This window comes from Topomyia yanbarensis, chromosome 2, assembly GCF_030247195.1.
Source record: "Topomyia yanbarensis strain Yona2022 chromosome 2, ASM3024719v1, whole genome shotgun sequence".
NCBI classification, from domain to species: Eukaryota; Metazoa; Arthropoda; class Insecta; order Diptera; family Culicidae; genus Topomyia; species Topomyia yanbarensis.
This window is the reverse complement of record NC_080671.1, coordinates 259346779-259364167: the sequence shown is the minus strand read 5'-3', so window position 1 is coordinate 259364167 and position 17389 is coordinate 259346779. Positions and strand designations below refer to the sequence as shown.

Sequence of the window (17389 nt, the reverse complement as noted above, 5' to 3'; positions counted from 1 at the left end):
AGTATTTTAATCGGCATTAAGGTGCGGTGTTTTTGTTGAAAAATCGGTCTGGCGAATCTGGTTAGCGTTATTTTATTGTTAACGCGGTGAATATGTGCAAATATGTGAAATATTATTGAGGCAGATGTGCTTCGATTGATCAGGGCAAAGTACCATAAAGTGTAATAAGATGTTTGTTGGAACTTCGATGGAAATAGACGATGATTCCCAAAATATATTGTGCTTCGGTTCGACAAGACGAAGTGCCAGTCAGAAACATATAAAATGCGTAGAGAACCTCGATGGAAATAGGCGATGGTTCTAAATAAAATAGCTTTGGCTTTGGCTAAATTCTCTCTCCTGCTCACGTACACTCGCGCATCATTTTCCATACGTGTGTATTAATTGTATTTATATTAACGTTAGCAAAACAAAATAGTTCATTACAGTAACATGCATATCAAAAGCAGTAATAGTTCAACATCTGTAACAATTGTTAAGAGTTACATGAAATAATGCGACAAAATATTTGTTCGTTTTCAGAAATATGTCGAAGAAAAAGTTGCAGGAAGAATTAAATGCTGCCAAAGCAGAGAACAGTTCGCTTCGAACGAAATTGCGAAAGGTGTGTACAGAAAAGGATAAACTTATTCGATCACTGTCGATGCACACATTAGAGGATGATTTTCATCAGGCTAGAACGAGCACAATTCGCGATGATTAGCCTATTACAGAAAACGAATCACTGTTGATGTCAACAATGTGTAACATGTCAATTAGTACATTAAACATTCCCGAGTGCAAACCCTCGGAAGGTGAAAGCGATATCGACAAAGGAGCATATGAACACTGGAAGGATATTGTGGAAGCATCACTAAATTTAATTAATGTATCGGATGAGCGTTCCAAGATTGGAGTTTTTAAAATAAAGGCAGGACCCAAATTGTTGGAAGTATTGAACAGCACAGTGACGTCACAAGGAATGCCCGATGAAAACACAGCGCCGTATTCGAATGCAATTAGTCGTTTAAATAGTTATTTCGGGTCCAGAACGTATACGCTTCTACAACGCAGTAAACTTATGACCATGGAACAAAACGCTGATGAGAGCAACATAAATTTTGTAAGACGTGTTGGAGCTGCTGCCAAACTTTGCGGATACACTAGTGATGAGCATATGGAGGCAATAGTACGCACCATCACTAGAGGAACGAACGATAGCCGTATCCGGATTTTAGCTCACCGAAATTGGGTGAACCAAGGATGCCTAAACGATCTCATAAATTTAGTTCGAGATCGGGAAATCGAAAAATCAAATGAAGAGGAGTTCCAACGAAATCATCATCATCCACATACAGTGTCGGTAGCTGCAGTTTCTGAGCATGCTGTTATGCAAAAATTTGGGCAACGCTCAAACCAGTTTCGTACAAACTACATGGGGCGTTGGCGTGGCAATGGCCAGCCTACCAGATACCGTGGTGTTGAAAAGGACAGAGATGGTTTAAGACGTGATCGTTCGATACCTTCCCGAGCTACGGGTTGCTGGAGATGTGGCAGTATCTACCACCTTCCATCGGAATGTCCTGTTATGGATAAAGTATGCAGATTCTGTGAACGCAGAGGTCACATCGCCCGTGTGTGCTCTGAACGGCCTGAGGCCAGACAGGAGAATCGAGGACCATTGAAGCGTTCCTGGGATGAGACCACAGATGAACCAACCCCCAAGGTGGCTGTAGTCAAGAAGCGAGAAAATAAGATAGAAGAGGAAAATAAGGTATCAGATAAAAACGACAATGAAGTATAGGCTTTACAAGCAATGAGTAGAGTGATCTTATTTTTGTACATGGTGGTTGTAGGGACGATTTGTTTTTGATATTATATGAATTACACTACGAAACAATAAAACTTCATCAACGATCATTATATGTTTTTTTTTAAGTTGGCAGTTGAATAAAAATAATAATAATAAAATTTTCAAACCAGCAAACAAATCGAAATAAGATAACTCTATGCACACAAAAAAATACATCGAGTATACGATTGGCATACGAGTATATATAAAGACAGATATTCTAATTATTATTACAGATGTCGACATCGAACTTACTCGCTGACAAATCATCCATAACCGAGCGTAACAGCGGGATAAATATGATAACAGACAAAAGTCCGAAGGAGAGCGATGCTATCATTTCCGCTTTTGTTTCCGGAGTTAAGATACAATTTTTCATCGACTCCGGAGCGCAAGTAAACACGATTACAAAAGCATCGTTCGATATGATACTAGCTAGTGAAGAAGCATTCAGTGGATTATACGATCTACGGTATGATACAGATAAACTGCTGAAGGCATATGCAACCGAAGGATCAATAAAGGTAATTGCAACGTTTACAGCAGAGCTATACATATCGAAGGAAAGACCAAAAATATTGGAAAAATTTTATGTTGTGGAAGAAGTGCGAGCGTTGCTCGGATTCCAAACAGCATCTAGGTATGGTGTTCTTGCGGTTGGTTTATCAGTGCCACTAGGGGTGTACGAAGAATCTTTCTGGCAATGTGAATTGGATCATACAAACATTTTGATGGTGTCAGACACTAGGGAGTTCCCAAAATTCAATATTCCCCCAGTTCATTTGAGCTATGACAAAGAGAAGCCTCCGGCTCGAATTGTTTACACGCATATTCCACCGGCGTTCAAAGAGCTCACAAAGCAAAGGCTAGATGAATTACTAAAATCCGGAATAATTGAACTAGTTACAAATGATATGGCCAGATCGTTTTGCTCCTCACTATTGGTTGTTCCGAAGGGAAAGGAGGACATTCGATTAGTGATCGACCTGAGGGGGCCTAATCGATGCATAAATAGAACGCCCTTCAAAATGCCGACTTTCGACTCCATTCTGATGGACTTGCATGGCGCTAAATTGATTGAATTGACAATTGGTTTACGTAGTGCATTCTTCCATATAGTATTAGACGAGGGATCGCGACATCTAACAAATTTCTTTGCTGGAGATACCGTATATAGATGCTGTCGGCTACCGTTTGGCCTGTGCAACGCACCTGATATATTTCAGGAGACACTTCAGTCGATAGTGCTTGCAGGTTGTGAAGGAACCGTGAACTATTTGGACGATATACTCGTCTACGGAAAGACCAAAGAAGAGCACGATGCAAATTTGGCAAATGTGATGCGAGCACTAGAAGACCACAATGTAAATATCAATACCGACAAATGCGCGATTTGCCAGCAGTCGTTAGATTTTTGGGATTTATGCTGTCAGCGGAAGGTTGGAAGATTGAGCAGGAAAAAATAAGTGCGATCAAGAACTTCCGGAAGCCGCAATCCCAAGCAGAGGTGAAAAGTTTCCTAGGGCTCATTAATTTTATAGAGAAATTTATTCACCAGAGAGCGGATAAAACTCGAAGATTGCGCGAGCTAGCAAATTCAGACTGCTTCTACTGGAATCAAGATTTGGAGGTCGAGTTTGAGTATTTAAGAAATGAAGCGTGGCAAACGATTCAAACGTTAGGCTATTTCAGCCGAGACGATGATACAGAACTGTACGTAGATGCGTCACCTTATGGATTGGGCGCCGTTCTCGTTCAATTCGATAAGGAACAACGTCCTAGAGTAATTGCATGTGCATCCAAAACACTTTCAGTCGCAGAGAAAAAATATCCACACACACAGAAAGAAGCGTTGGCTATCGTGTGGGGTGTTGAACATTTTTCAATGTACGTTACAAGTAAGTTCTTCACAGTACGAACAGACGCAGAGTCCAACGAGTTTATTTTCAACGGGCTACACAGAATCGGAAAAAGAGCAGTGTCTCGGGCGGAGGCATGGGCTCTTAGGCTTCAGCCTTATGACTTCAAAGTGGAAAGAGTCCCTGGTGAGCAGAACGTGGCAGATGCCTTGTCAAGATTAGTGACACAGGAGGAACCCGCGGAATCATTCGATAATACCGACGACAGACATCTTCTGTTCCTTCTTGACGCAGGCTCAATAGATATTTCGTGGGACGAAATCACCAAAGAAGCTGAAAGCGATCATGAACAAAGAGAAGTTCGAGCTGCTATGGTTTCCGGTTATTGGGAGTCTGGTTTGCGGAGGTATGAGTCGCAATCGCAAGATCTGAGAATTCTTGGTGCTCTCATTTTCAAGAACAACCGTATCATCCTCCCGTGTGTCTTACGGAAGAAGGCACTGCAAGGTGCCCATCAAGGCCATATGGGCGCTTCAGCGATGAAAAGAATCCTTCGTGAATACTTCTGGTGGCCGGGAATGAGTTCAGATGTTTTAAGTTTCGTTAAACGATGTGAAACCTGTCTACTGCTTTCTCAGAAAAACCCTCCTCTTCCTTTGACAAGTAGAAAGCTGCCTCAAGGACCTTGGGAGATACTCCAAATGGATTTTTTTACTAACAAAGAATTCGGATACGGCGAATTCCTAGTTGTTGTAGATACGTACTCGAGGTACTTGTTTGTTGTAGAGATGAGAAGTATGGATGCGGACGCAACTAACGATGCATTGACCAAAATTTTCGAGCTCTGGGGACTTCCCTTAGCGATACAGAGCGACAATGGTCCTCCATTCCAAAGCGACAAATTCGTACGATTTTGGGAGGCGAAAGCAGTAAAAATCAGAAAATCTATCCCTTTAAGTGCACAGTCTAATGGAGCTGTAGAACGTCAGAATAGGGGGATTAAGGCAGCATTGGCATCTGCCAAATTGGAGAATCGACCTTGGAAACCAGTCCTACAAACTTACGTTCACATGCACAATAAAGTGAGACCTCTTTCACGCCTAGGTGTTACACCGTTCGAATTGTTGGTCGGATGGAAGTTCAGAGGAACTTTTCCGTGCTTGTGGGAGCAAACTCCGCAGCCAGAGCTGGATAGAGTAAATATTAGAGAATACGATGCGTTATCTAAACTACAAAGCAAAAAATATGCAGATGCAAGAAGAGGTGCCAAAGATTGTAGCCAAAGAGTTGGTGATAGAGTCGTCATCACCCAGAACAGAAAACTCAAATCTGATCCAACTTTCTCATCAGAAAGGTTCACGATCGTTGCGAGAGATGGGGCCAAATTGGTTGTAAAGAGTGAACGGGGAGTTTTATATTCACGCAATGTACAAGATGCGAAGATAGCAACGGAGGTTCACGAACGAAGCAGCTCACCAATCAATGATGGTAATCAACGACAACGGGAAGAAATGACAGAACTAACTGTGCCAGAATCTTTAAATCAAAACAAAGCACCGGAAGTTGAAGGGTATCGTTCGCAGGTAGAAAGACCATCTAGAACTACCAGAAAACCAGCCCGATTTAATGATATGTTCGTATATTGTATTTTCGAATGAAGAGTAGGGGTAGGGAGAATTGTAGAGCTGCAGAGAGCAAGGTCAAAATATTATATGTAAAATAAAAGAAACCATAATTATACGAAATAAAAAAATAATTCATTGTACTGGTCGCACTGGAAATCTTGCTTGTATATCACACATTCCTCTCCCTACTCAGTGAAAATAAGATCAAAGAAACTAAAGTGGCCAGCTATGAAACAGTGAATCTCTGTGTGACCATAGCAGAGGAAACGAACGGATTCGCAATGCTATCTCGTCAGTCGTATGTCTAAGCTTGAAACGGAAGGTTTGCTCATCACTTTGCGAACCCAGCAAGATGGCTGAGGAAGGCAAGAGAAATCACGACAGGTTCGAAATCGTTGTTTTTGCATATGAAACGAGAAGATAAAAATGATTTTGCTTCGAAACTAAAAGAGATAATTAAATGGAGTCAAAGGAAGAGTTGTAGAACTTGCTCAGATGCATTAATTTCATGATAATAATGGTGATGCTTATTATTTACTATTTTAAAAAAATAACGAACATGCTAATAATAACACTAACTTCAAACTAATTAACTTCTAAAAGAATACTAAATTCACTTAACTGAAAGGTATTAATACATTTTTCTCTGCAAAGTTTTCCTGGCTTTCGAATAAAAATAAGAAAAGGTACAATAAGTGCCGTACTTTTTCAATAAGAGCTAGTATTAGTGAATATGAGATAAAATATCCAAGTTCAATAACTTAAACACATGAAAACAAGACAAGATATATGTATCATGTCAAAGAACAAATTATACAACTTTTCAAGGCAAACAATTTCAATTATTAAAATAGTGATGTTAACTATTAAGATTTTAAATTACTGTGAAAAGATTACTTAACCTCATTAACTGAAACATTTGAGGACATTTTTCAGTGGAAAATTTTCTCACCTATTACCTATTCAATGGATCTAAAAGATTTGAAATACAAAGTATATTTTTTGAGTTAGAGCTATTTTAAGACAACTAAGTTTTTAACACAAAAAGTTCAATAACTTAGTAACGGTTGAGATTTCATGGTGATTCATTGTCATATTTGGAGAAAAAATCGTTCTACACATACCATCAAATCTCAATCATTACAAAGTTATTGAACTTTTTGTGTTAAAAACTTATTTGTCTTAAAATACCTCTAACTCAAAAAATATACCTTGTATTTCAAATCTTTTAGATCCATTGGGAAGGTGAGAACATTTCCAATTTAGTGATGCCCGCACATGTTTAAGCTAATGATATTAAGTAGCCTTTTCAAAGTAAATTATTTAAAATTTAACAATTTTGATCGTTTTTCGTTCATTTCTCGAAAATCTTTATAGTTAACATCATCATTTTATTAATTCAGATTGTTAGTCTTGAAGAGCTGCATAATTCGTTCTTTGACATAATGCACTTATCTTTTCTGGTTTTCATGTGTTTGAGTTATTCAATTTGGCTATTTTTATCTCATTTTCACTAATACTAGTTCTAACTGAAAAAATGTTGCACTTATTGTACTTTTTGACATTAAAAATGTCTTACTCTACTATCTGGGGCTAGGTGTCATTCTAAAATCTAAACTATCTCCCATGTAACGAAACTATGTAAGGTTTGCACGCTTATAACTCCGATATTACTAGATGGATTTTAATCATTCATACACCAACCGATTCAGAAACACCTAACTCAAATATTGGTAATAATTTAATAACTCCCCAATAAAAGTAGACTTTTAAAAATTGGTAAAATTAAAAAATTCACGAAAAACGGGAAAATTATCATTCGTGAGGCAGATTTCTCAGACACAGCCGTCATTAGAGGGTAGGTTAGTGGCTCAATCACACACGAAAAGTCATAAATAGAAGCAACGCATGTCCGTTTAAATCAGTTGTTACTCTTATCCCATACGAGCAACATCTTCTCCGGGCGATGCAATAAGCGCTATATATATATATATATATATATATATATATATATATATATATATATATATATATATATATATATATATATATATATATATATATATATATATATATATATATATATATATATATATATATATATATATATATATATATATATATATATATATATATATATATATATATATATATATATATATATATATATATATATATATATATATATATATATATATATATATATATATATATATATATATATATATGATTCCCATCTGCATCACTCTGGCTGAGGACGTAGAATGCTACCAGCGGAGAAATGAACGTAATGCAAGGAGACTGGTTCGAGCGGACTCGTTGGCTAAGTGGCAGCAATAGTGGGATTACGCGGAGAAAGGAAGGTGGACCCACCGACTCATCCCAAATGTGTCTACTTGGGTACATAGGAAGCATGGAGAGGTGAACTTCCATCTGACGCAGTTTTTGTCCGGGCATGGATGCTTCCGGAGATACCTACATCGGTTTGGACACGCTTCGTCACCCCTTTGACCGGAGTGTGTGAACGTGCAAGAAACACCGGAGCACGTGGTCTTCGAATGCCCCAGATTCGAAGAAGTCCGAAGGGGTATGCCTGACATAACAGTGGATAATATCGTCGAAGAGATGTGCCGCGACGAGCATATCTGGGACGCTGTCAACAGAGTTGTTACGAGTATACTCTCCGAGCTGCAAAGGAAGTGGCGAAGGGACCAACAAAGTAACGACATTGGTTAGAACGCCGCAGTAGATCCACAGATAGGGTTTCGGGAGAAATTCCGCCGCCGGGAAACTCACAGATGGTGTAGACTGGGTCCACCGCCGGGGACCAGTTGAGTAGTACGCGATGTAGCACCGGGCTCGGGTCGTCGGGGCGCCAGCGAACCGGACGTCAGGCTCCACCAGAATCGCCGGACCGACCTCGACACTCTACCGGGTATCTCGTGAGTAGGCTAGATCCACCGTCGGGGATTAGACCGAGTAGACCGCGTCGAATAGCTAGAAGTGGGTCGTTGGGGCGCCAGCAAACCGGAAGCTACGCTCTACCCGGAATCGCTGGATGGACCTCAGCATCTGCTGGCTGGCCGTTGAGTAGGCTAGGTCCACCGCCGGGGACTAGACCGAGTAGACGAGACGGGGAGCCTAATGGCTCACAGAAACGTACATCGGTATTGGAAGCGGTCTACCGCCGGGGAATTCACGATAGGGCTGATTCAGCGCCGTGGACTACCCGACAGAATCGTGACGAAAAGGGGAGCTGATTGGCTCACGAAACAAACACCGGTAACGAAAAAATTCCGTTGTCGGGGAACTCGCAATCGGAATAGGATAAGCGGTAAAGCTGGAAGATTTTAGTGGAGCTAAATGGCTCAAGAAAGTGGGTATCGGTTTTGGGGGAAATTCCTCCGTCGGGGAACCATAGGTCGGAGTAGGATGAGTTCACCGTTGAGCACTATCCAAACGGATCGTGATAAGGCCGGGAGCTGAATGACTCACGGAAACATGAGCTGAATGGCTCAGGGAATCAGCACCTAAACGGCTCACCACAGGGACGAGAAATAAACGGCGACGTAATGGATGGAGACAAGAAGCAGGAGAGGAACCGAGAGTTAAATCAAAGCTCATAGGTCGTGCCACTCCATGAACCAAGCGAGGCTCCGAGATAGAGCAGCAGAAAGAGGTGCGACGAAAGCGCAACGAAACCCCCCCCCCACGAAGTAATACGATGACGTAGTTCCGTGGGGAAGAAGGGCGTAAAAAGTAAGGAATGTTTTTAGTGGTTAGGCACGAACGTGAGTCGTGAGTCCCACACAGTGCCAATACACTACAGGCCAGGCTTTTAAAGCTTTTTTAACCTTACTACAAAAAAACCTATTTTAATCCACCTAGCGGTGCAATTGTGCCTTTCTCAATCATGAATCACGAGAATGTGTGCGTTGTTTATATTCATTAAAAACTTTTAAATGCATATATTACATTTTATTATTATACATCACATGACAACTATATACAGGAAAATAAATCATTATTCGAGATCTAAAATTTTGAAAAAGAAAAAACAGCCACGGTAATATTGAACTGAAAAAAGGTGCGATATCGGCAAAGTCCCAAAAAGTCGATTTAAAAAAAAAAATCGAAATAACATAAAATCTCGACGTTTCATGCATTTTAAAGACGTTTGTCATCAAAAATACGAATTCGATTTCTGAAATTTCATGGGGTCCCCCTTTGAAAAAAAAATTTGAGTTCCGGCTTATATGGGAATTTCATATGTGACGTGACGATTTAGTCTATATTTCCGGACCCATATAAGCGATCCGTATGAAATTTTATACACATCTGTGGGGATATTATAGCTATCATTTGGGACTAAGTTTGTGAAAATCGGCCAAACCATTTCCGGGAAACTGATGTGAGTTCGTAAATTTTGAAAGATGGCCGCTTTTCCCGGGCACTTCCGGAACCGTCTATGGTGGTCAATGTAGTCAACGAAAGTTTGTTTGGCTGTTGGTGACCTAGAACAGCAAATTTAAGTTGTTTGAGAGACATTTTAGCGAAATTTTTACCTTTTTTGCTTTCATCGGAGTATCGGTTTGAATCACAATTTGCTATGTGATCGCACGCCACAGCCTGTAACTCCGGAACCGGAAGTCGGATCGGGATGAAATTAAATAGCCATTTACGGGGACGCAATACCTTTCATTTGAGACCAAGTTTAGTCGAATCGGTCTAGCCATCTCCGAGAAACCGATATGACTGTTATTCTGAATTTAGATTCTTCCGCCGGGGCTTCCGGAACCGATGATGGTGGCCAATGTGGCCAAATAGACTTTGAATGAATGTTAGTGACCTAATCCTAGAAATCGAAGCAGTTGTGGTCATATTTTGGAAAAATTTTCACCTTTATACATTCATTGCAGAATTTCTTAAAATCGACATTTTCTGCGTGTTCGTACTCATCACCCTGTAATTCCGGAACCGGAAGTCGGATCCATTAGAAATTCAATAGCAGCCTATGGGAACGTTGCACCTTTCATTTGGGACTAAGTTTTTAAAAATCGGTTCAACCATCTCTGAGAAAAGTGAGTGAGATTGTGTTCGCGTACACACACACAGACGCACATACACACACATACATACACACACATACATACACACACAGACATTTGCCGAACTCGACGAACTGAATCGAATGGTATATGTCACTCGGCCCTCCGGGCCTCCGTTAAAAAGTCGGTTTTCAGAGCAATTGCAATACCTTTCTATTCAGAAAGGCAAAAAACACACACACACACACACACAATCAATCTCTCTTTCTCTCTCTCCCTTCCTTCGTGTTCGTGGTAACTGTCAAGACTCACATCTTTTTTGCTGTTTCTCTATCCATTTCTAAGTTCTGTGATAAGATCTTCCGATAAGGGACCATTCACAAATTACGTATCGTTTTTAGGAAAGGAGGGAGGTACGACAAGTTGTGACATGTTGTGACATAGGGGGAAGGGGGAGTTAGCTAGATCGTTATGTCACATGTTGTCATCGAAGAAAATTTTCTTGGAATTTGTTACGTGATATGGGAGGGGAGGATGGAGAAATTTGTGACAAATTGTTACATGGGGGAAGGGGGAGTCAATTTTGGGCAATTTTTGCGTTACGTAATTTCGTCGCTGTTGTGCTATCTTATGACAAGCGCCATTTTGCACATTTCGAGAAAAACGATTTTTAAAGTTTGAGATTGAATATCTTGCAATTGGTAAATAGTAGAAACAATTCAGAGAATACAATTGATGCTTCTGTCTATTCTGTATTAATCTCTCAAATATTATGAAGATCGGTTGACTATAATACGAGTTTTTGCTAAACATGTAAACAAAAGTCGCACTCATACATGTCATAGATGTGTATTGATGACAAAATTTGTATGGCATGTCATAATCGTGCTTGGAAAATTTTCCATAGAAAAAAATCATCAATTATTAACTTTTATTTATATCTTTGGCTTTATTTGGTCTATAAACAATCGGTGAGATGCATTTTAAAGGAAATGAGTAAGGGAAACTAGAAAAAATAATGATTTTTGGATACAGTGTTGTCAAATATGCTATATTTCCAGTTTAAAACTAAATTTACTTTTTTCTCGCATTTCGTGTATTTTTATTTTGAAAATGATTTTTCCATTGTGTTTCTCAGACATTTTTACATAGAAAAACATCCAATCCATCAAGATAACTTGTGCCAATGCCCAGACACAGCCATTTTAAGCAAATATCACAGAATTTCCCAGCACGTTTCTCGCTATATCTCAGTAACCAATTAGTATGTCAAAATTCCAAAAACGCCATTTTGTAGTGATTTTTTAGACCAGCAATATGGCATATTTAACTCAGTTTACCCCAAAATGGCGTTTGTCATAAGATAGCACATCAGCGACGATTTATTAATTGTATCTGAAATATTTATTAATGATTGTTGAGGTTTGAGAAGACAATACTACTTTTTGTCTGCCGTTACTCTGTAAATAGTTTTTTGCATTTTAGTATAGAAGAGAGCCACTCGTGAAAATATTACATCATACTTGGTAAATACAATATTTGTAGTCCTGAGAAAATTTCCACAGGCGTTTTTTTAAACTTTTCGTATCTGAATTGAATTTTAAATGAATCATATGCTCAAATATGTCATGTGAAAAGTAAAAACAACTTTTTTGTGATGATATTATTAAATGTTAATTATATATATATATATATATATATATATATATATATATATATATATATATATATATATATATATATATATATATATATATATATATATATATATATATATATATATATATATATATATATATATATATATATATATATATATATATATATATATATATATATATATATATATATATATATATATATATATATATATATATATATATATATATATATATATATATATATATATAGGGTAAGGTGGGGCTAATCCGACCGTTGAGTAAACCCGACCTCCCTCTGTTATCGAAAATCAGAAGCACTACGCGAACTAATATCAATGTTGTCGTGTAGAGCATCAAAAATAATCATAATGGTGGTATCACAGCATTTTATTAGGCTACATTGAGATGCTCATACGACAAAAAGTGTGTTTTTACAACTTTTGATTTGACTTTTGTGCAACATTGACTACAGGATATTTCTGATTGTTAAAGAGATTGCATAATAAATGTAAGTGGATTTAAATTCTTTTATTTAAGTCCTACAAAGTGCATAGATGAATTTTTCAACCTTTTTCATATATTTTTTAATTGCATCGTAATAAAAAATGACGCGGTGGGGCAAATCCGACCTCTAAATATTGGGGTAAATCCGACCGCTTTTTGCCAAGAAAATTTTTATTTGTCAAACTGAAATATATTTTTATTGCTATTATTTATTATTTTTAAGCAAAATGGTTCATAATTACAAACGAAAGACACAAAAACGTGATACAGAAAGTTGCACAGCAAACCTTTAATTTGGTATATAAAACGACTTGGTCCGATGTAAAAATGAGCATTTTACAGCCAAAACCATTTACTAGGTCGGATTTGCACCTTACCAAATATAATATATATATATATATTATATATATATATATATATATATATATATATATATATATATATATATATATATATATATATATATATATATATATATATATATATATATATATATATATATATATATATATATATATATATATATATATATATATATATATATATATATATATATATATATATATATATATATATATATATATATATATATATATATATATATATATATATATATATATATATAGGGTAAGGTAGGTTGGGCAGATCCGACCTAGTAAATGGTTTTTGCTGTAAAATGCTCATTTTACATCGGACCAAGTCGTTTTATATACCAAATTAAAGGTTAGACTGCTGTACAACTTTCTGTATCACGTTTTTGCGTCTTTGGTTTGTAATTATGAACTATTTTGCTTAAAAATAATAAATAATAGCAATAAAAATATATTTCAATTTGACAAATAAAAATTTTCTTGGCAAAAAAGCGGTCGGATTTACCCCAATATTTAGAGGTCGGATTTGCCCCACCGCGTCATTTTTTATTACGATGCAATTAAAAAATATATGAAAAAGGTTGAAGAATTCATCTATGCACTTTGTAGGACTTAAATAAAAGAATTTAAATCCACTTACATTTATTATGCAATCTCTTTAACAATCAGAAATATCCTGTAGTCAATGTTGCACAAAAGTCAAATCAAAAGTTGTAAAAACACACTTTTTGTCGTATGAGCATCTCAATGTAGCGTAATAAAATGCTGTGATACCACCATTATGATTATTTTCGATGCTCTACACGACAACATTGATATTAGTTCGCGTAGTGCTTCTGATTTTCGATATCAGAGGGAGGTCGGGTTTACTCAACGGTCGGATTAGCCCCACCTTACCCTATATATATATATATATATATATATATATATATATATATATATATATATATATATATATATATATATATATATATATATATATATATATATATATATATATATATATATATATATATATATATATATATATATATATATATATATATATATATATATATATATATATATATATATATATATATATATATATATATATATATATATATATATTTAATAATTAACATTTAATAATATCATCACAAAAAAGTTGTTTTTACTTTTCACATGACATATTTGAGCATATGATTCATTTAAAATTCAATCCAGATACGAAAAGTTTAAAAAAACGCCTGTGGAAATTTTCTCAGGACTACAAATATTGTATTTACCAAGTATGATGTAATATTTTCACGAGTGGCTCTCTTCTATACTAAAATGCAAAAAAAACTATTTACAGAGTAACGGCAGACAAAAAGTAGTATTGTCTTCTCAAACCTCAACAATCATTAATAAATATTTCAGATACAATTAATAAATCGTCGCTGTTGTGCTATCTTATGACAAACGCCATTTTGGGGTAAACTGAGTTAAATATGCCATATTGCTGGTCTAAAAAATCTCTACAAAATAGCGTTTTCGGAATTTTTACATACTAATTGGTTACTGAGATATAGCGAGAAACGTGCTGAGAAATTCTGTGATATTTGCTTAAAATGGCTGTGTCTGGGCATTGGCACAAGTTATCTTGATGGATTAGATGTTTTTCTATGTAAAAATGTCTGAGAAACACAATGGAAAAATCATTTTCAAAATAAAAATACACGAAATGTGAGAAAAAAGTAAATTTAGTTTTAAACTGGAAATATAGCATATTTGGCAACACTGTATCCAAAAATCTTTATTTTTTCTAGTTTCCCTTACTCATTTCCTTTAAAATGCATCTCACCGATTGTTTATAAACCAAATAAAGCCAAAGATATAAATAAAAGTTAATAATTGATGATTTTTTTCTATGGAAAATTTTCCAAGCACGAATGACATGCCATACAAATTTTGTCATCAATACACACCTATGACACGTATGAGTGCGACTCTTGTTTACATGTTTAGCAAAAACTCGTAATATAGTCAACCGATCTTCATAATATTTGAGAGATTAATACAGAATAGACAGAAGCATCAATTGTATTCTCTGAATTGTTTCCACTATTTACCAATTGCAAGATATTCAATCTCAAACTTTAAAAATCGTTTTTCTCGAAATGTGCAAAATGGCGTTTGTCATAAGATAGCACAACAGCGACGAAATTACGTAACGCAAAAATTCCCCAAAATTGACTCCCCCTTCCCCCATGTAACAAATTGTCACAAATTTCTCCATCCTCCCCTCCCATATCACGTAACAAATTCCAAGAAAATTTTCTTCGATGAAAACATGTGACATAACGATCTAGCTAACTCCCCCTTCCCCCTATGTCACAACATGTCACAACTTGTCGTACCCCCTCCTTTCCTAAAAACGATGCGTAATTTGTGAATGGTCCCTTATCGGAAGATCTTATCACAGAACTTAGAAATGGATAGAGAAACAGCAAAAAAGATGTGAGTCTTGACAGTTACCACGAACACGAAGGAAGGGAGAGAGAGAAAGAGAGATTGATTGTGTGTGTGTGTTTTTTTTGTAGTAAGGTTAAAAAGGCTTTAAAAGCCTGGCCTGTAGTGTATTGGCACTGTGTGGGACTCACGACTCACGTTCGTGCCTAACCACTAAAAACATTCCTTACTTTTTACGCCCTTCTTCCCCACGGAACTACGTCATCGTATTACTTCGTGGGGGGGGGGGGGTTTCGTTGCACTTTCGTCGCACCTCTTTCTGCTGCTCTATCTCGGAGCCTCGCTTGGTTCATGGAGTGGCACGACCTATGAGCTTTGATTTAATTCTCGGTTCCTCTCCTGCTTCTTGTCTCCATCCATTACGTCGCCGTTTATTTCTCGTCCCTGTGGTGAGCCGTTTAGGTGCTGATTCCCTGAGCCATTCAGCTCATGTTTCCGTGAGTCATTCAGCTCCCGGCCTTATCACGATCCGTTTGGATAGTGCTCAACGGTGAACTCATCCTACTCCGACCTATGGTTCCCCGACGGAGGAATTTCCCCCAAAACGGATACCCACTTTCTTGAGCCATTTAGCTCCACTAAAATCTTCCAGCTTTACCGCTTATCCTATTCCGATTGCGAGTTCCCCGACAACGGAATTTTTTCGTTACCGGTGTTTGTTTCGTGAGCTAATCAGCTCCCCTTTTCGTCACGATTCTGTCGGGTAGTCCACGGCGCCGAATCAGCCCTATCGTGAATTCCCCGGCGGTAGACCGCTTCCAATACCGATGTACGTTTCTGTGAGCCATTAGGCTCCCCGCCTCGTCTACTTGGTATATAAAACGACTTGGTCCGATGTAAAATGAGCATTTTACAGCCAAAACCATTTACTACTATATAAATATATATATATATATATATATATATATATATATATATATATATATATATATATATATATATATATATATATATATATATATATATATATATATATATATATATATATATATATATATATATATATATATATATATATATATATATATATATATATATATATGTATATATATATATATATATATATATATATATATATATATATATATATATATATATATATATATATATATATATATATATATATATATATATATATATATATATATTTAATAATTAACATTTAATAATATCATCACAAAAAAGTTGTTTTTACTTTTCACATGACATATTTGAGCATATGATTCATTTAAAATTCAATTCAGATACGAAAAGTTTAAAAAAACGCCTGTGGAAATTTTCTCAGGACTACAAATATTGTATTTACCAAGTATGATGTAATATTTTCACGAGTGGCTCTCTTCTATACTAAAATGCAAAAAACTATTTACAGAGTAACGGCAGACAAAAAGTAGTATTGTCTTCTCAAACCTCAACAATCATTAATAAATATTTCAGATACAATTAATAAATCGTCGCTGTTGTGCTATCTTATGACAAACGCTATTTTGGGGTAAACTGAGTTAAATATGCCATATTGTTGGTCTAAAAAATCTCTCCAAAATGGCGTTTTCGGAATTTTGACATACTAATTGGTTACTGAGATATAGCGAGAAACGTGCTGAGAAATTCTGTGATATTTGCTTAAAATGGCTGTGTCTGGGCATTGGCACAAGTTATCTTGATGGATTAGATGTTTTTCTATGTAAAAATGTCTGAGAAACACAATGGAAAAATCATTTTCAAAATAAAAATACACGAAATGTGAGAAAAAAGTAAATTTAGTTTTAAACTGGAAATATAGCATATTTGACAACACTGTATCCAAAAATCTTTATTTTTTCTAGTTTCCCTTACTCATTTCCTTTAAAATGCATCTCACCGATTGTTTATAGACCAAATAAAGCCAAAGATATAAATAAAAGTTAATAATTGATGATTTTTTTCTATGGAAAATTTTCCAAGCACGAATGACATGCCATACAAATTTTGTCATCAATACACACCTATGACACGTA

The 17389-nt window shown here is 36.2% G+C and overlaps 1 protein-coding gene across 1 annotated transcript; it reads left to right on the top strand.

Annotated features, from left to right (window-relative positions):
- Positions 1–739: 739 nt before the first annotated feature.
- Positions 740–1783, top strand: LOC131680275 (uncharacterized). The gene has a single exon (XM_058960993.1). The coding sequence runs from the start codon at positions 740–742 to the stop codon at positions 1781–1783; it is 1044 nt and encodes a 347-aa protein (XP_058816976.1).
- The last annotated feature ends 15606 nt before the right edge of the window (positions 1784–17389 follow it).